This window comes from Mus musculus, chromosome 16 (genome assembly GCF_000001635.26).
Source record: "Mus musculus strain C57BL/6J chromosome 16, GRCm38.p6 C57BL/6J".
Classification (NCBI taxonomy): domain Eukaryota; kingdom Metazoa; phylum Chordata; class Mammalia; order Rodentia; family Muridae; genus Mus; species Mus musculus.
Window position 1 is genome coordinate 57512058 of NC_000082.6, and position 21456 is coordinate 57533513.

At 40.4% G+C, this 21456-nt stretch overlaps 2 protein-coding genes across 2 annotated transcripts in view; one reads left to right on the top strand and one right to left on the bottom strand.

The window, feature by feature from the left end:
- Positions 1-21456, bottom strand: part of Cmss1 (cms small ribosomal subunit 1) — a 304869-nt gene that overhangs the window by 210059 nt on the left and 73354 nt on the right. The window lies entirely within an intron of this gene.
- The window catches only part of Filip1l (filamin A interacting protein 1-like), a 219528-nt gene that overhangs the window by 158781 nt on the left and 39291 nt on the right, over positions 1-21456 (top strand). The window contains exon 4 of the mRNA NM_001040397.4: positions 1209-1387. Within this exon, the coding sequence (NP_001035487.2) occupies positions 1209-1387 (179 nt within the window). The remainder of the gene's footprint in view (positions 1-1208; positions 1388-21456) is intronic.

Below are 21456 nucleotides of genomic sequence, written 5' to 3' on the forward strand. Positions count from 1 at the left end.
GTTCATTACAAACTAGATGAAACATTATACGATGACTTTTTCCTATAAAGCAAAAATTTTCATAGTATAAATTCATTGTACATGAACATTGTACATGAACAAGGACATTTTCATATAAATCTATATTGTATGTTACCTAACTAAAGTTAATACATACATCTAGACAATTATAACCATCTACCTAAGAATAGGCTTATTTTTATTTTATTCTTTTGCAGTTAGTGAACTTCTTTCAGATATTTATTTCTCCTTTATTAAATATTTATGATTATTTATTGATCTAAATCAAGGGCCAAATTTAGTTGAGTGTTTTTCCTAGATCAACTGATTCTTAAATTAAGTTAATCTTATCATTACTTTACTCTTAAACTCTGAAAGTAGCTTACTTAAATCTTCTATACAATAAACAAACAAACAAAGCAGTGTCCAATCTACAGAGCCAGCTAAAGGAGAGGGCAGGCAGTCATTCCCTGCTAGTACTTCAGTACTCAGTGGTCAGCCACCTACCCTGTTTCCAGTTGTTTCTTAGGTTTATATTATCTTCCTAGGGAAAGCATAAGCACTTTCAGTTCAAATCTCTCTTGATCTCTCCATGCCAATGGCACGCAATTTTCAGATGTCTATAAGTGGTTTAATACCTTGTTTTATAAAAAAAACTCAACACTACCTTTTAGGAAACTAGATATCAGCAAGGCCTCTACAGGCAGGCAATACAACTTAATAGTCACAAAATGACTGGCCAAGATTATTAAAATCATGAACAATGACATAGCCAAATCTTTTGAGAATGTCTGATAATTTGTCATCATAAGCCCACATAAGAAAACTGAACAGTCAAGGCAAGAATTTAGACGTCAGAGAGAATTCATCAGGTTCTAAACTACTTCATTTGGTTACTTTGTGCTTTGGATTTTTCAGTTAATTGCATGCCTTTTAAGATGTGCATTAAATATCATAAAATGGTATGTGACATTAAATTCACAAGTCACAATTTTTCAATCTTCTATAAAACAAAGCAAAAATCAGTATTTTTATCAGTTGCTATACCTTGCATCTAATCTGTAAAATCATGTTTTCAAAACTATCTAAGGATTAAGAAACCTATCAAGTTAATTGGTAAAAGCACAGAAATATGTAAACGACTGAAATATGAAAGTATTGTGAATAATTTCTAATTTAACAGGCAATAAATACATTTTCTCTTGTAGTTGGATAAAGTCGTAGAAAAGCATAAAGAATCTCACAGGCGGATCTTGGAACAACTCTTAATGGTAGAAAGATCCCACCGGCAAACCATAATGGAGATGGAGGAAGAAAAGAGAAAACACAAAGAATATATGAAGAAGAGTGATGAATTCATAAACTTATTGGAGCAGGAATGTGAGAGGTAAAAGCTGCACGGGATGAAACAATGGCCCCTTCTGCAAAGTGTTACAAATGTTACAGTGGCCTGGCAGGGTTAATAGGAAACATCCTGGTCTCAAAGATCTGAGGGTCCAGGTGAGCGAAGTTAATGACCAAGGATATTATCAATATAGCACAATAATAACCATGGGAATATAAATACTGAATTCCCAATTCTCTCAGGGAGTGAGAGAAAGTGTCCCTAAGCAAACGTTCAAAAGGACTTTCAGTGTGAGAGGAGATGAGTGTGTGAGCTGGGCAAGAAATGGCGTGAGTCCTAAGGGAAGTGGAGCACACTACATGGCTGTAGAAGAGGGTGTAAGCTCAGGAGGAGACGCAAAGACGGACACCCAGCCATAAGCTCTCGCACAGTACACTGTTTGCAACACAACCACAGAATGACACAGAAAAAAAGGGATCAAAACCCTAGCCATCTCAACTGCTTTGCGCAAAAATTTCTGTTTTGTTTTGTGTTGGTTTTGAGACACAGTCTTACTGTGTCACACACACTAGCATCGAGCTTGCGACAACCTTCCATGTCTCACCTTCCAGAGTGCTGGAATTAAAGGCTTACACGACAAAACTGAGCAAAGAAATTTCCAACTAGTATTTTAGTTAGGAAACCAAAGTTCCAGCAGCTAATGGTGAGGTCTCATGTCTTTTCAGAGAATTTCCTGGTAAACACTCACTTTAGCATCCCTGTATCCTATAAGCACTCTATTTTTCCTAGGTTGTTTATTTGAAACACGGGAGGAAAAGTGAGAAATATCGTAGAGAATCTGAACCTTATGAACTCTTGAGGTATCTGCAAGAACACATTTTATAAGCTCAAGAAATCTGGCACCAAGGGAAGATTCAACTCAGACATTACAAATATACGATTTATTATTCAATGAGACAATGTTATATTAAATATGATCTTGAAGCCCTGTGGTTTGGCACTAGTGGCCTAATTTGGCCCCCATACTGTCTTGGCATTGACTTGCTAACAGACACTTTCTTTCATCTCCCCATATTGTGAACATTCACTGAGCATGGCCAGAGTGTTGCCGGGCAGAGAACAAAGAGGTGCAGGCTGACCCTATCCAGGGGCTGACCACATGAGATGCAAGATGACAGAGATTCAGGCTGGGAATGTGAAGGGCTGGTGGGGTAGGGTTCTCATGTTCACGGCTGTTCTCATCTTCTGGAGCAAGGCTAGGGCAGCCATCCAGAATAACACTAACACTGGGAGGTAGGTGCACATGGCTGTTTTATTCCAGAGAGCAAAGAGGCGAAACACAGAAATGTGAATTAAAGATCGGTGGAAATAGCACACGGGCTAGAGGGAAAGACAGAGGGACGTGTACACCTTGGAAGCAGTCTGCTACAGATGGCATTTCTACAGGTAACAAATGAGCTCAAGAGGAAGAATTCAATGGATTCTTTTTTTTTTTTCATACAGAATATAAACTCTTAAAGGATAATCAAACTGAACAGACATGATGAGGTCAGACTGTGGCATACTCCTTGCTTAGCCATTCACCCATTTCTACTGTAAAGGAAAAGCTTCCAGATGGAACCATTTGGGTGTGAGAATGTCACACTTACTCTCAACTCACACAACACAGAGTTTTCTTCCTTTGCTTCGCTTGTATGTACAATCCCTGTCTCTTGTCACTGTTGGTACATTCCCTTCAACACTTGCTCCAGCCTGCTTCAAGAAAGGCTGCAAGCCTCATGTGGCATGACTGACATCCACCTACTTTAAGGCCATGAACACCACCCGACAAAACAGAGCATGGAAGAGACTCCGGTGGGAGGAACCCGGGTGGTTTCAATTCAAGACACATGCAGAGGTACTTGTTTACATAGAAGAGAATGAGACATCAAGTGGCATGGAAAGGCACATACCATCACTGAATCCTTCTTCACACTGTGGTGACAGAGTCACCCATTCACAAAAGCAAGACTACCTTTTCCTAAAGGAACACAGAATAGTGTTTACAACTCGACCCAAGTGTTGTAGGTCCCTCCAGAACTTGCAGACTCTCGTACTACAGTAAAACAAGATATAAATCCAACTTCAAAGCAGGCTGGGAGAGTACTATCTGATTAAAAAGTCTGGGGGGAAAAAGAACACTGTGAGGGTTTAGCATTCATTGTAAGTATAAGTTAATATCTACAGAGAAAAATTAAGTAATTAATGAGAGCTTAGACGATACAATAATAGATTTCAAATGAAGGCTCAATTTTTGTGTTTTCTTTTGGAGAATTCATTTTATGTGAAAAAGCCTAAAGGAGCCTGATGTCACACATTAAGTTTGGGCCAAAATGTTTGCTAAGTGATGTCGCTGTCGTAATCAGTAACCAATTGGCTTTCCCACTGAGGGTGGGTGGGGGCAGGAATCAGTTCGGCAAAGCATGCTCCCAAGCTTGTTAACGTAGCGTTTCCCTAGCTGAAATCATGTGGTTTGCTGGGACCACACTACCAGATCATACCATGTTTCATGACAGCTTCTTGCTCAGTGATGTGTTCGGCTGAGGGAGCACGCGTGTCACTGACCTGGGTTCTATACACTCGGCTGAATTAAAATGCAGTCCGTGTGAAAGTTTTACACTGAAGCAATGCCAGGAATTGTTGGCCTTTCTGGACAGCATCACAGGGGAGCCAAGCAAAAATCATTTTCAGTCAGTGTAATTTTGCAAAAATTTCCTGTGAGTGAAATGCCAATTTCATATATGCTTTCAAAAAACCCTGCAGAATTCTTCTTTAGTGTAAATGGGGTGTGGGGGATGCAAAGAGAAAAAAAATTCTTTTTAAAAAATCCATTCATTCTATGACTAAAACAAACCACATCTATTACTAGATTTATGCTCCTGAAAGGACTACTAAATCAGGAAGCAGATAATGTTATGGTGACTGTATGAAAAGGTGGTTTCAACACAAAAAGTTTCTGAAGCCTTAAATTACATTTCAGACTATCTTGGCCAAGTCACTTAATGCTGATAATCCAACTTTACAGAGCAGAAGCTCACATTATCTTCTTAGGAGCCACACTGAAGAAGGCGTCACAAGAATTGACTTCTATCCCCTTTCTACCCTGTGTGACTAGCTAGTGACTGGGGGATGTGCACACTACTGGAGGAGGTCGACAGGGGTCTGCAGTCAAAGGCTGGCGCTTTGATTCCACTCTGCACCAGTCCTTCACTGTCCATTTCAGTGAAGAACAAACCACTTCCATTTTAACTTTGACAAGAAGCAACTAAAGTCCATTAGGTCCCCTTTCTAATGTGACAAGACTACCGAGTAGACTTGCTTCAGGTAAGACAACTAAAGTGTTGACTCCCATTTGATCTTGCTGTTAACTCATTAAATAGACAACTTAGACTGCTTTCAACTCCTTCTCTCCAAAAACATCAAATTCACTGGAAGCTTTGCATATAGGCCCTTGAAATACACCAATGAATGAATATATCAAGCATATACATTTTTTCATAAATGAGTTAAGCACCTAGGTGCTTAGCTTGTATAACGTGTATCTCTATACGACCTATAAGACAATCCTGGGCTAGATGGGGTTGATCAAGAGCTTCATCTACATTAGAAGCCAGATATGTTTGCCATGAAAAACAAACAAACAAACAAACAAACAAAAAAAAACCAAAAAATAAAACCAGACCAACGTAGCCTTGAAATCATGCTGCTTTTAAGTCATTTTACCATATAGCAAAAATGTCACCATATAATAAAATAATATGTGATGGATGCTCACAAGGACCAACTGCTCAGGAGAAGAGTCTTATATCTTGCAACTGTGACCATAAGGATTTTTAGCATCTTTGTTTTTAAATATTAGCTTTGCTTTTCCAATATCTCACAAAGAAAAACACCCTGTGTGCAATGATTTAAAACCCACCTTTAAAAAGTAGTGTTTGGAAAAGCAGCAGTTTTAAATTTGATGCACACTAAGCCCTTGTTGTAGAGTGTACTACATGCAAATGCAATCATTTGTTCTCAGTTTTCTGGCAAGAGATTATTTGTATTACATATTCTCTAGGCTATGGTCAGCAAGTAGTAACATGGGTGACAGGTCTCCACTTGACCTTTGTCCTGAGTACCCAGTTCTTTGTCAGAACAAAATGGAGAGCCACCACAACTATATAATTCTATAGAGAATTATTATGTGATCAGTCTTCCGCTCATGTACCCCACTTGATACCTAACACAGCAGCTACCCAGGGAATCAGAAAAATTAACTTCCTCATGAATACCAAAAGCCCACTTAAGACCATCACAACTTAGCTTTAACAGATGCTGCTAAATCGTACCCATGGCTGTTTTGACATGTGCCACCTAGCTCAAGAGGTCAGAATGTGGACGCATTGCTGATGCTGTTTGACTGTTTTCCTTCCCAGAGAGCTAAGCTGAACTTCACAATGTGAATGTGGATGTAGACTGATGAGCACCTTTACCTATTCAAAAGATTAAAGATGTGAAAAGGCAGTCACAAGTGCAGGGTGGGTCAACGATGAACTAGGAGCTCGCGAAAGTGGGAACTCGGGTCTGCCATCAGATCAGCCGCAATGTGAAATGTAACTCACCTCTTCAAGAGGCTGGTGAGAGTGACAGTGCCATGAACGTTAACTTCCGATTGTAAGTCTCTGCTTCCGTTCTTAAAGGCCACCTAGGTTTCTCAAGTATCACGTCCTCATAACTAAACCTGATATCTGTAAATCCAAGCCATGCAGAACCTTTCTACTCTCGCCAGGGCCACTACAATTAAAGCACTGGTATTCAGATACATATAAAAGTTACAGAAATCTCAGAATCATAATCTGACCGAAAACAGTCGTAGATCAATCAGCCTTCTGATTTGTGAACTGAAAAAAAAGGGGGGTGGGAGAGAGGAGAGAGGGAGACCTGCTAAGTTCCAGGTAAGAAGTTAAAAATTCTTGTTGCTTAAGAAGTACAAAGCCAGAGCTGGGTCCAGGTCTCCTAACAGAATACTCAACGCCATTCTCCCAGAAGGCATGCGTCATCACCATGCACCCGTACCTTGGCCTTGGTGTTATAGGAGAGCCAGAAGAAACTGAACACCTAACTACAGTGCTATAATATCATAATGTCATAATGTCATAAAGTAACTTGTGGACAATATGAATAGGAAGAGCTCACCTGTTAATTTTATGGTATAGAAAGCAAAGCAGTAGAATTATGAGGGGTCAGGCAAAGGGGAGTTTCAGAACTGTGACTATTCAACAGCCAGCAGAACCCTAGAGAATGCAGGACATACAGCAAGTACTGGTAAACACATCTACTAACTGGCTCACAGTTAACAGCTTAACTGCCCTATAAAATAGGAAGCCAAGGACGGAATGTAGGAAGTCCACCTCAAACTTCCCTTCCATCCAGACTATAAAATACAAAGAGGAAGAAGAGTATTAAAGTAGACCACCATGACAATTATGGTGTCAAACACAGACATCAAGGTAGTATGCTGGACTTGAACTGTGTCCTGAATCTAGAATGTGCAAGTAAACTGTCCTTGGAGGCATACTAACCCGAGATGTGAATGTGAACATATCTGGTCATCACGATAGGGCCACTGACAGTGGCGAGTACATTTCAAAGCACAGAGAGGTTCCCTGAAGCCCGAGGGAGCACCATTAGCAGAAGACACCTGGGTTAGGACAGCTGTGGACCAGAAGATGCTGTCATCCTTTCACACAGTCTCACTGGCTATCTGACCTTGAACAGGGCACTTGATCTCTTAAAAAAAAATGACATGTTCCTCCAGCTGCTGGTTATGGAGCCTCTGTCCAGGCAGCTGTTTTCTGGTAAAAGCTGTTTACGCATAAAAGTATAACTTTACCTTTTCCTTCTTTCTATGGCTTTTTCTCTCGCATGCTGACTAAAGCATGCTTTCCTTGACAGTTTGGGTTCGCATGTATTCTTTGAATACACCTCCCTCTGCCACACAGTTGCTTCTTCACCTCTAGTGCTAACCCTGACAGCTTTCTACGACCCTAGTACAAAGGAATGGCTAGCGCTGACTAGCTCTTCCCTCCTTTCCATCTCCTCTTCCTGACAGCTGCCAATATTTTCATCTTGCTTGCCCTGTTGTTTTTCTCTAAAACTCCAATAAAACTGCCCTTGAACTTCCTTTATGAGGAAAAAAATTATGGACCTTATAGGTAATAACTAAGTGATATCCTATACAGGGAGTGTAATAATAGTGACTGCCACACAGAAATCACTAAGGAAATATTGCCATTGGGTTGGCTAGTATTTTCCAGACAAGTTTGATAATTACATGTAGATAAATGTTATGTACCCAGAAAGGCATTTATTTCAATATGTTGAAATATATAATTATAAACGCTATACTGTCCCATGGTCTTCTGTTTGCAAACTATTGAACCAGGACAAGCAATGTAATTTGAAAACCTGAGAGCAGATCACTCAAATGCTAGTCCAGGTCTGCTGGACTAGAAACCAGGAGTGACACAGGTCAGAGAAGGCTGATGATTAACTATCAGTTCAGTAATTTAGTGAGATAATTCAACCTTCTCCTAACTTTTTGTTTTATTCTGGCTCTCAGAAGGTTGATGGTGCCCTCCAATGCTGGGGACTGCCAGATATTCTACTCGGTCTACTGCTCCAAACAGAACTTCTTTTGTTAACACAGACACACCCCAAAATATAGCTTAACCGGTGATCTGCATCCAATGGTCCAATCAAGTGGACACATCAAAGTACACACCAGAGTTACATTTTTTTCTTTTATGGTTGTCTTTCTTCAGAGACTGCTGTTTACATATTGGGCCATGCCATTGACATTCTGAAGATTGTCAACAGAGAGTGTAATTAGGCTTGGCTCGGCTCTGAGGATATGATAACAAATGAGAACTATCCTATCAAGGGAAACGGTGTTGAGGACAGACACAAGTGTAGGCAAGAGCAACAAGGACTTACAGATTGATGAGCACAGGGACTACGGAGGGCAGAGAGGAGGGGTCACTGTCCAGTCACAGACACACCTTGTTTCCTCCAGCTCAGAGTGGCTTTAAAACAGCCCAGGAATCGAACATGGTAAAACAATGAACTGAGCTAGAACAATGTTCAATGAACTGTTTTGTTTTAAACCTGACACTACTGGGATCTCTTTTGAGGAAATCATCCCACACGGACAAGCAGAGATGTTGAATGTGGTGGCATTCAGAAGCACACAGCCTGCTATATGCACAAAATCATCTCAGCTAATGTGATGGCTTTAAGTGAATCCAAGACCCCAGCTCTCCACCCTGGCCTATTACTAGGCATAAGTGTCTACACAGTACCGCATCCTCTTTCCTAAACTAAACTGTAAAATATCAAACACTCTCTGAGAAGTGGGCTTACGTTTGTTCTACATTCTTCACAGCTCTTTTCATGTATATTCTAAAGCATTAAAACATTTAAAATTTTTACTAAGAAAGTTAATTGCCACATATAATATTAGGTTTCTGGCATTCTCAAAAGGCTTTATGTTGGCCTTCAGTCCAGTCTTCTCTCTCCCCTTGACTCCACTCTGTTCCAATTCACTCAGCTTAAGCCCTTCCCACTTTCATGATGTCATCATGTGTGTCTATTGCATCCCCTTTGTCAGCACAAGTCATTCCCTGCCACAGTCCTTCTAGTTTCACAAGCCACACCCATTCTTATTCCCTTCTTACATACTAACATTATAAACTAAGACCCAAATGGGACACATCAGGCAATCCATCTGCTTCTGTGATTTTCCACTGATGTAGTCTCATAGCTTAGCCCCACCAATTAGCATGGTTGTGGGAGAACAGAATAGAAGACAGTCAGTTGTGATGAGAACAGCAGAATAGTGTGAGACCTGCAGAGCGGGAGGGCACTTTACTAAGGAACTAGAGAAAAGGATGACCCCCAAAGAGAGGCTCAAGTCATCTATGCCAAACAGCAGCTACCAAAAATAAAAAGCCACACAATCTATTTGAGTTATACTATACATTTTTGTGTCTTATAATTTTTCACTAACCAAAATATCAAGAAATATTTCTAAGTCCCTAACTATAGCATGCAGATTTATTACAATTTAACAGAGCTCTTTGTGAGCATGTAGAGTCCTTTTACTTTATTATAAAGAACAGTATGATAGCTTCACATTCCAACTAAGTCATGCTAACTCCTAGTTGTTGCTTTAGGATAAATTCTTAGAAGCAGATTACTGGGTCAAAGTTTTAAACCTCTTCTATTTTACGAGTTTTAAATTTGCAGCTAAATGGCCATCTGCAGATATTTATACTACTATCAACAATAATAAAATCTCTTAGTGTATACTTTACAAATTTATCTGGAAATAATCTTGACTATGACCTCATTTAAACATGTGATGTGAAAACATGCTTATATTTGAGTGTCAATAAGATGAATCAAACTTTCCCACTGACTTGGGCTTTGATTTCTGAAGAGTTCTTTATTGAGGAAAAACCCTAATACATCATCAAAAACACACTTAAAGATTACAACATTTTTCTGTAAAGAGTATTTTTGATCTTCTTCATATGATTTCAGTATATTCTCAGCCCCATTCTCCATCAAATGCAGGTTTTCATCTAGCATCCATAGTCCTCCTAAATACCACTTCTGTTGGTCATTCTCTGAAGGGCTGAAAGTCTCCACTGTTTTACAGATTCTACATGAATCCATTAAGGCCAAATCCAGGATCCCAGCTAACTTTTCCTAGAAGGTGACATATTTGCCAGAAGTAAACAATACTTACTACTGACCTTACGGGATTCTAACAAACCTGCTTTTGTTTCCCAATATGAGATTTAAGGACCATATCATCAAATCCCTCCTCGAATAATTCAGGTGGCGTGGATTACACACATGGCAAATTACACACAAGTCTGATAAATCTTATCGACATTCATACCACATGTTTAAATGAACTCATAGTCAAGATTATTTCCAGATAATGAAGAAAACAGGTCAAAAGATGCTCAGCACAGGCTCAGCGCCCAGCCGATGGCGCCTCATACATTGCCCATCCTTTTCTGGCTCTTGTTTCAACTACTGAAATCAAGGAGAGAAACCAAAAGCTTTTAGTGTCTGTTCATGGGAATGTGGTATCAGGCTCTGGTCAGTGCAGGGATGAACCAAACAGGACCATGTGCGAGTCTTCAATGAAGCAATCTAACTCCATTTCTGCTGCCAGCTCGTTCCTGCTTTCCCTCCATATTTATCATGTTCATACACTTACTTCCATGGATGTCTCAAAAATACCCTGAAATAAACGAGCTACCTGACAAGCAGGCAACAGTTTCCAAAGTGACATGACCAGGGTTTGTGAGAGTCGGATATGTTTTCTGTGATCTTTCATTAAAAATACGGAATGCCTCATTTAAACATGTGATATGAATGCCAATAAGATGTATCAGACTTGAGCGTATTTGCCATGTGTGCAATCCACGCCACCTGAGTTATTCCAGGGGGATTTCATGATGTGGTTTTGCATTTTATATCTTACATTTTGGGTTCGAGGCAAATATAATAGTCAAGGCACTCTATACCCTAAGAAACATGGGGATATACTTAAGTAAAGGAAAATGCAGAAGAGAGACTATATGCATACAGAAACATTAATTGCTTCAAGTTTGAGCAGATATACATACAAATAATAATAATCTCACTGCCTGAAGAATACAACAATCAAAACCACAAAATGGGATCACAGGGGCTCAGTCAACATTGTGACGATTCTACACGACAACCTTGTTTAACAAATACAAGGGACAGAGAGGGGATATATGATGTTAAATAAATTAAGACATTCCCACAAAGTTTAGTGCATGAACTATCTACATCTTTCTTTATTCTGTTCCAGCAAGGTCTTCCTATGCAGTGGCCTTGACTTGAGATACTGTCTGAGTGCTAGGACTATTGGCAAGCATACACTGCACCTGCTTTGTCTGAATTGTGATTTGAGGACACTCAGGCAGGGAGAGAGAGAAGGGAAATTAAATGTTAATAGTTCTGTGGGTGTGTATTTAAAAAGAACCCTTATTGGGCTGGGAGTGCAGCTCAGTTGGCAGACTACTTTGTCTAGCATGCATGAGGCCCTAGGTTCAATCCCCCAGCATCTATACATAGACAGGACACTGTGACTCAAACCAACATCTTAGTACATGGGAGGTAAGTGCAGCAAGAGGATCCTTGGCTATGTAGTGAACTCAAGATCAGCCTGGTATTCAAGTGATCCTGTTGGAAGAAAGGAAGGGAGTAAAAGAGGGAGGGAAGAGGGGAAGGGAGAAGAGGGAGGGGATAGAGGGAAGGGAGAAGAGAGAGGGGAGAGGGGAAGGGAGAAGAGGGAGGGAAGAGGGGAAGGGAGAAGAGGGAGGGAAGAGGGGAAGGGAGAAGAGGGAGGGAAGAGGGGAAGGGAGAAGAAGGAGGGAAGAGGGGAAGGGAGAAGAAGGAGGGAAGAGGGGAAGGGAGAAGAGGGAAGACAAGAAAGAGGAGAGGTAGGATGAGGAATAAAGGGAAGGGAAGAAAAAAGAGGAGAGGGAAGGCAGGGAAGGGGGAGGGAGAGAGGAAAAAGCTTACTGATAAATTCTAAAAATTTAGAGCAGTGGTTCTCAACCTTCCTTATGCTCATGCTATGATGACCCCCAATCATAAATTATTTTCATTGCTACTTCATAACTAATTTTGCTACTGTTATGAATCTTAATGTAAATATCTGATGTGCGGATGGTCTTAGACAACCCCTGTGAAAGGCTGAGAAGGGCTGATTTAGAGGGAATGATTAGTTCCATAGGAGTAAGTGTGAAGGCCTTCTGGCACTCAACATTTAGCTTGAAGGCATTTAGCTAGTAGAAATTACATGTACAGAAACAAAGGAAGTAAAAAAATCAGTTTATGAGATACTGTTGTAGCTTGAGGTTGGATACACATTAGGTTGTATGCCATAAACCTGATTTTTCTCTTTATTTTGAACTCATACCATGAACAAAAGTCTCAACCTGACACCCCAATTTGTCAGAGAATCCACAGTATATACAAATAACTGCATTTTAAGTGTCTAATACCAAAGTTGGAGAGAATCTAAGAATAGTAACAATAACAACAAGGTTAACAATCAGAACAAAATTATAAGCAGAGCTCTTTAAAAACGGATCCCAAGTATGCCATCCCATTACTGTACAACTTCCTGATAACAGCTTCATGGCAAAATGGGATTGGAGAAATACATTTCCATTTGGCTGAAGCAAATGGAAAATCAAATCTCATTTTATCCTAAATCATAAAAAGGGAGCTGTTGTAATATGCTACCTAATCCTTTCTGGCTGGCCCAAAATGAGCTAATTACAGCAACATGTGAGCAAAAGGCAATGAGATCTACTCTAATGAAAACCAAGCAGGGATCAGAGCATCATTTATTTTATATATGTCCAAGTTCTGCCACGGAGGCATTTCAGTCTCCATCGCCTATCCTCCAGAAGAGCCACTTTCGGCTAATCCTCCTTAGATATTATCCTCTGTCCCTGGTCATGCTTTGACTCCATGTTGGTTGGACAATGTGAAGAAAGCAAATGACACAAAGTCTCCATCTGCAAAATGGGCACAAACGGCCTTGGCTTTACCTTCCTTCATGAAGCTTATCTGGGACTATTAGGGGTAACAATTAGGGCATTCACACCCCTCCTTCCCAAAAAGCTCACAAAACTCTGTCTGCCCTGGGTTCGCTGAGGTTAACTCTGACTGTGTTTGCGTTCTATCTGTCCACAGTGTGAGTCAGTCTATTCCAAACCGGTTTTCTAACCAGAAAACCGAGAAGTTTGATGACACACTATGGTAAACATGCTCACTGGATGAAGTTATTTGAATTTTTATAGACTTTAATCCTCTGTGAGGTTTGAAATCCATACAGGTTTTTAGACTAGATTTAACTTCATCTAAGTTAAATAACAGAAATTATATATAAACAAACTCTATTAAAAATTCCATGGATTTTGGATAGCTAAGACTATTTAATACTATAAAGAGCAATTAACGTAAGCTGATCCGAAACTGAAGCCTTTAACTATTAAATAATCAGCCCTTTTCTTAATTAAAATCTCAGCTCTCAATAGACTTCTTGCCTAAAGAAGTAAAATTTCTCATTCACTCTTGTTGGATGACGACAGCTCTTGTTGACAATGATAAATGAACTCTGAGTCTGAAGGGCTCACTCTAGTGAAAGAACAGGAAAAGGGTTGCAGACCAAGACTCTCAGCACCTACTTTGCAGGCAACCTGAGAATCCAATGGGCAGCTGAATGCAAATGCAATAAAAATGTGGTAAAAATACGCAGCAAAGTCATCTAAGTGTACTGACCTGATAGCAACTGTAGACCCTAAGAGCTGACTGAAGTGTGCAGCCTGGGTTGTGTGTGTGTGTGTGTGTGTGTGTGTGCTCGCGCGTGTGTGCTTTTTAACCTATCAGAAGAATGACAAGATGGATCAAATGTTAATTTTTTTCTTTTAACAGCCCACTGCTAGCCATATTATTGCTTTTTGTACAAAGGAAACTCTTCCCATTAAACCCACTGTCCTCTTCTCTCTTGCCATTAGGAACGGCTGCTTCACCTAAAACAAATGCTGCCCCAGCTGTGAGTTCACATTTCTGCTCCAAAGTGATTTTTCATCATATTGTTACCCTTGGGAGATAGTGCCTAACACATAATTAGGATACAACTGAGTGGTTCTAAAGCTGTTTGATGCCCCACTTCTTCCTGCTAAAAGGTTCCGAATCAGACATCCATGGTGTCCACAACCCTGTGCGTGTTCACTTTCACGTGTACACACACAGATATAAAAAGTAAGTGTATTTTGGAGGTTCCACACCACACCCAAACTTAGCTCTAAGCCCTTTCTCTTTTCATTCTGTGCTTGATGCTGAGTCAGATAAGGAAGGGACTCACGAGAAGATGCTGAAGGGTCCCAAAAGTTGTTCTGCATTCTTTTCACCTCTGTTTACACCTATGTTCCCAAACTAGGCCACTTTAACCATCCCCTTGTTTCAGAAATGTCCCCATTAGAGCACTGGCTTTCTAAATTCGGCAACAGTTAGAGAACTTAGAGAATTCCCAAGTTCTCTGCAATAGTGCTGTTGGCACACAGAAAGAGTTTCCCATTATTATTTTTTGAAAGAGGAAAGAGGTTCAGAGTATCTTACACAGAACGTCAAGGGCTAGGACACAGCTCAGTTAGTGGAGCGCTTGCTAAGCATGTGAGGCCCTGGCCCCATGGGAAGGAAGTACAGCACAGTACCTTAAGCCTACAGCCTGAGCACTTAGGAAGAGCAAAGGTTCAGGGGCTGTGAGAGCTCCCGACTGTGCTTCTAGCACACAGGAGGTTCACTCACATGACAGTAAAATTTCATCGCAATGGTAAAAACGAAAATACCGGGATTTATTTTTGAGAGTTAGTAGATTCTATTTGTGTATTTTATACAAAAACAATGAAAAGATCCCTTAGAAGAAGAGGATAACTAGTTGTAACAGTGGTGACGGCAACGGTTACAGTTAGCTTCAAACACTCGTGTGCTGAGCTGAGTCACCGCATTTAGTCCACACCGTAACTCTGAGGTAGGTGCTATTATTATCCACAGGACACTCAGTCATTCTCAAGACCACAAGTAACTTGCCCAAGGTCACACTGCTAGCCACTGTAAAGAAAAGAGGCCTTAGGTGGAATTCCTAAACTAAGTGCTTTTAACCCTTTCTCTGCAGTGGTTCTCCAACCTTGGTGACCATGTTCATCAGGAGAGATATATAGAAATGCATATTTCTAGGCCAGCTCCTAAACCATGATCAAGCAGATTCCTGACAGTGGTGGTCAGAGGTGCCAGCACAATGGCATTTCAAATATGATTCAGATGTTCTTTCAGGATGCCAAGGGAACATGAGTGAGGCCAGGTGTCGGATGGTTGCCTAAGTCAAATCATCTGCCTGGAATAGCAAAAGAACCTTTCCACACAAACCTCTTTCTTACTATATAATGGTCAAGACGGTCTTGTTAGTGCAGGGCGAAATGAGGTCATGGTCATAATAGGTCAGCAGCTAGTATCAAGACACATCTCTGCAGGAGCCATGTTTCAGAAGGTGAAGGTGACACAACAGAGAAAATCTGCTGAGCGAGAACTTTTGAGTCAGCCCCTATTTTGAAGGAGGTGGGATTAGTGGGGGTGTGGGTGAATGCAACAGTGTAGTGTCTAATGGATGCAGACCAATTTCTGGACATTGTTCTCTCTGCATACTATGTGGGGCCCAGGGATTCAACACCAAAGGATATAAAACTATCATTTATAAGAGATTGAAAAATGGACTTCATTAAATTAGTAAATTATATTTGATAAGACACAAAAATAATAGGATGAAAAGACAAACCACAGATTGAAAAATAATATCTATTTGAAAATATACAACCAACCAAAAAACCCTCAGAATATGGAAACAGAGCCCACAGAGCAGTAACAACCATACCAAGACTAATAACCCAATATAAAAAGGCAAAGATTTGAAGAGGTGCATTATAAAAGAGAATATTCAAATAATGCAAACAGTGAGCTTAGGACTGTTAATTCTCCGCATGATTATTAACATACAGGCTGGTAATAGCTCTGTAGTGCTGGAGCTCTTCCTCTGCATGAACAAAGCCCTAGGCCCTACCCTAGCACTGCAAACAGAAAAGATGAACCAAACTTAAACCACCAAAAAACAAAACAAAACAAAACAAAACCCCAAACTGTATTCAGCCCAGCCAGAAAGACTACATCAGAAGAACACTGTAATCCAGGTGTATGGCTCACACCTATAATCCCAGCCCTCAGGAAGCTCTTTTGAGCTAGTGAACCTGAGCTAGTGAATTCCAGGCCAGCCTGAACTAAAAAATGAGACCTTGTCTCAGAAAAGACATTACTAAATGTTAAGAGAAAGTACAGCAAGTAGAACTTGCATACATACATTTCTAGAGACTGTAGCTGCTATTTATAGATGTGTCATTCCATTACTATGAGTCCACTGATGTTGTATCCAAAACAGACAGAAATAATGTAAAGTAACAGAGGTCAAAGTGTTGGTTACTTCCAAAAAAGGAAAGCAGATAGAAACGGGAAGTTTAAAAAAAAAAGAAAAGAAAAGAAAAGAAAAGAAAAGGAAAAAAAAAAAAGAGTCTACGCTACTCATTCTAAGACTGGAGCACTTCTGACATGACCGGTTCTAACAGCAGCCAAACAATATGGAGGGTGTGAAGTGGGGAGCAGGGCAGGGAACAGATGCCTGCACTGTGATGGTGGCAGGAGCACACTCAGAGAATAAGAAGCAGAAGTGAGTCTACACGACAGAGACTTACAGAGTGTTTATGAAGTCAGACAAGAACGTTACTCGAGGCAGAACGTTACTCGAGGCAGAGTGAAGAGAAGAGGGTTTTGGTGGGAGGGAAGGATGGTGCTATGAAATACGATAAAGAGAGGACGGTGTCTTGGAAACAAACCAAAAGAAAAAACCTTAAGGACTAGGCAGGCAGTCAACTGTGTAAATGGCACAGAAAGGGACAAAGATGTCAAAGAGAACCTGTCGGACGTGATAATGAAGTAACCCAGCACATTGCGGTGAATAACCTCATCTGTATGGCAAGCCAGGAGACCAGACTTCCAACCAAAGAGGCTGGGGAAGAGCTGGACAGGACGAATGGAAGAGATTTGCCAGGAAAGGAAGACAGGGGTCTGCCACTTGTGGAAGCAGGAAAACTGAAGGGAATGTGACATGTGAGACTGGGATGTAGAAACCAGACATGACAAAGGAGCCAAGTCATAGAGGAGACCATCCCATCGGGTGGGAGACAGGGGCAGGGGTGACCACAGTGAAGGGGAGTTGGGGTAAGCACGAACCTAAGGACGACTAAGGATCAGCAGAGAATTACAAAAGGAAAAAACTTAAATATGAAAGAAATGTGTGGCCTGGGCCTAGGTTTAGAATAGGAAGAAAATAGCCAACTAACAAAAATTAATACTCAGAAGGTTCTGCTACTTATGTTAATGATGTCTGATTTTATAGGAGCATATTGGAATTTAAATTTAGTCATTAAAAAGTTCTAGAACCTAAAATACTACCTTGCAGGGGAAAAAAAAGGGACAAAACAAACAAACAAACAAAAGAAAACTATTACCATGCAGGTAGAATTACCTAACGTGGTTACAAATACTGGACTGAAACCCAATGTTTTTCCATTGCCAGTGAAAGATCCATTCTAATATTAGGTACCAAACTACAGATGGTGAAAATAACAAAATGAACACATTCTAATGATGAAACAGTATGGTCTACTGCCCCCGCAGACCTTTGTTTATGGTGGGAATAAAAGCCACGTACCTGTCATTAAGAGCAATAATAAGAAAAACACTCGCCACAGCTGCTGCCAGGACTGGACGTGTGCCTCTGAAAGCTGGGCAGCTCAGAGCAGGTAAGCAAGTGAAGGGCCAGCTAGATTCCAAACCAGCATTTGCTTAGGGAAACAAGATGCCTATCTCCAGTTACTTTTCCTGGCCAAGAATCCTGCTTAACTCAATTAGCTAAGCCTTGTTTTCTATTACTTGAGGCCATATTTTTCTATTACCAAATGAAGATTTGTTCATTTATGAAAAATTAGTACAAGTAAATGGAGCAGCGGGAGACCTTAACTCCAACATTCTCTCGACCTGGGAAAGGAGTGTCTATGCAGTTTTTCCATGGAAAGCATCTTAGGGTTTCATTGTTTGTTTGTTTGTTTGTTTGTTTTGTTTTGTTTTTGCATGAACACCCTTGGGAGGGGGGAGGTGAAAGAACAGTGCTCCAATCAATCCAGGGTCTCTTTTCTCATGGTATCTATAAAGAATGTTATACATAGGGACCTATGAGATGCATAGAAACTTTACATTATTTATCAATCAATTAAGTTTTTTTTAAACTTTATTTTTTAGACTACCAACCCAATATGCCTACTACTTTAAAATTGCACATATGTGTTCAGATTTATATTTGTATGTACACAAAGAGAGAAAGGGAAGGAGCTGACAGCTTACTGGCTCCCGCCCCCCCCCCCCCAAATAACCCTAGATAGATATGTTTAATCAGCAAAGTTTTATGACTTGAGAAACTAATGCCCTAGAACATGATGAGCTGCTTAGGAAATCAGCTAGAAATGGGCAGGGAGGGGAAATGAGGCCCAGTGTGGCTGAGTGTGCTGACCACATACGTATGCCCTCAATTAAAAGACGAGGCTGGTCTGCTAGGAAAAGCACTTCCTTCCCGGATGAGGAAATGGAAACAAGTGAACAACTAGTAGCCATCACATTCTTGCTGGTCTTGGCTTAAGTGAACAAGGTTTTGTTTCCCTGTCACAATGCTTGCTTGCAATCAACAGATTTTAATCATATCCATTTTTCCACCTCCAGTTTTTTCCAATGCTTAAATGAACTTCCCAAGGAAGTCACCCTATTTCATTCCATTTACACATGTGTGATCTCTGTTAAAACTTTTGGGTTGGACAGATACCTAGAATACTGACATATCTCCAATCAAAAGCAGTGCCTTGCATTTAGTGTGAATCTCTTCCAGACATGACTTCCGTTGTCCTGTTAACCCTTTCAAATGCCCAACTTCTTTTAGACACTGGAATGGAGTCCAACATTCCTTTCTTGCATCTAATAAGCTTTCAGGTATATTTCATGTCACTACCTTCCACACTATTTGCCATCTCTGAATAGCTGCCAAGCACGCGTGCTTTTGTGTCAGGAGACTTTTCTGAGGAATGCAAACCTAAGTAGGTTTCACAGAGTTCCTTCCAGCTCATCTTGTTTTCACTGCCATTGACACGTCCTCTCTTTGAACTGAGTATTTCAGAAAACGAGCAAGTGAGAATGTGTCCCTGTTCAATTCAACAACCATCTATGGCGCGATTTTTCCTTAGGTGAGTATGCTGTGAACTCTGTTGAGGAACCTCATAGTCCCCATGCTTAGGAAATCAAGCCCCAAAGTCCTACTCAAAGACCACGCTGCTGCACAGAACAAAGTGTCTTGGGAACTGATACTGAAATCAGCTATACTGATAAGTATCTTTTAAAATGTCCATTCAGAGCAGGAAGATGGGGATGCATGCCTTTAGTCCTACCACTTGGGAAGCAGAAGCAGGCAGAACTCTTGAGTTTGAGGCCAGTCCTGTCTACAGGACAGCCAGGGCTAAAGAGAGAAACCTTGTTTTGAAAAACAAAACAAAACAAAAAACAAACCAAACCAAACCAAAACAAAGTCTAATCTAACATCATAAGTACCCTTTCCTTGATGGCTTAGGTCAGTGAAGGTAGTGTAATCATTTATGTATTTTGTTCCTAAAATATTAATTATAGTTGGCAAAAGGCCAGCCATGCACAGGAAATTAGTTCAAAAGCCACTTTATCATTATTATGAACAACACACATTTTGTATACTTGTAACAATATGCTGAGGTCTACTGTAACAAAATACGTGCTGCTACTTAAACAGAAACAAATACATATCTTATGTCTTAAGCTTGCTCTTATCCTTGCTGGAATATGTGCTGTGCATCTACAAGATAATGTGGAGAAAATTCAATAGGTGCATCCTGTCCAGCAGTTAACAAAGAAAAAAGTTGCAAGGGCAGAGTCACATAACTGTTTAGCGGAGATTTCCTTGACTTCGGCTTCAGCATGCACACGGCTGCTATTTACTCTTTGTGAACTCTCCCATTATTGTCAGTTCAGATCATAGGTCTTCATGAGCGGTGAGCTTTCCCTATGAAGAGCTGGCTAATAGCCAAGCAAAAGTACATAATTTAAAACACTCCATCAGTGTCATTCCAGGGCATTTTGTTTAGTGTTTAATAGCTTCTCCAGGGACGGGAAAATTACAAAAGCACATTGTTTTGACATGAGCTAAAGTGAGTCACTGCTTGTCACGACATTTTTGAGGATTTGGTATTAATCTTCTGAGAAAGAGAACCTAAACATTTTAAACACGTGCAGTTTTTCCTAAACCGTTCAGTAAAATAAGGCTACTCTTCTCAAGAAGCAGCAAGAATGCAGTCCCCAAGAAAACACTCACTATCCTACTCTAATTAGGGGCCATTTCTTCCCCAGCACCACCTTTCCAGGAAAACGTTAATAGGTTAATAGTCATTTGAAGCCCTGTCCCTAACAATGCTAAAGCTTATCATTGTTTATTTCTTACAACATGTTACTACACAGGATACAGAGTCAAATGTTTGGGAAATTTCAAACCCAGGATCATCCACCATGTTGATCCCTTATTCCTTGTATGTGTTCATAATTTCCAACAAAAAAGCTAGATGGATGTGAATTTTAACTCATAGGTACTGCAGAGTTTAGATTCTCCTATCCGCACACTTCACACCTCCGAGAATGTTTGAGGACCTAAGCAAGGGCAATTTTGTTTGCCTCTGGACCGGTAGTTCGAAAACTCTGTACACCAAAGTTGTCCAGCAGCCAGGTCAGAATCTGGAGGGTCAGTCACTCGTACTAATGCTAGTTATCTGTAATTCCGGGTGTGGCAAAGTCTGTATTGGTGTTTTAGACTTGCATGGAAGGGTAGAGAGTGTGAATATCCTTAGTTTATAAACTGGAAAACAGAAATGCAAAGAGATTATACAACTGGGATACGAAGAACTCTATGATGTCTCTGTCCACAACCAAAGAAGTTAGCTTGATTTGTAGACGGTCAACTGTAATGGAGTCAGTATCAAGATCAGATGCGACTCTAAATGTCTGCCCTCCAGTTTCAGAAACACTAACTCTCATGTGTAAGTCCTCGTACTTTGCCTTAGAAAGAGATTGTTGAAGATTACAATAGAAATGAGGGAAATTCTAGGGGAAATAGTGGCCAAAATCAAATATGTATCATACAGATTTCACAAGCACAAATTCTGTACATGCAATTGCTTTTGATCATTCAAATTGTGTAATCAATTTAATTTGTGAAAAACTTTGTAAAAAGAATTAGGGAC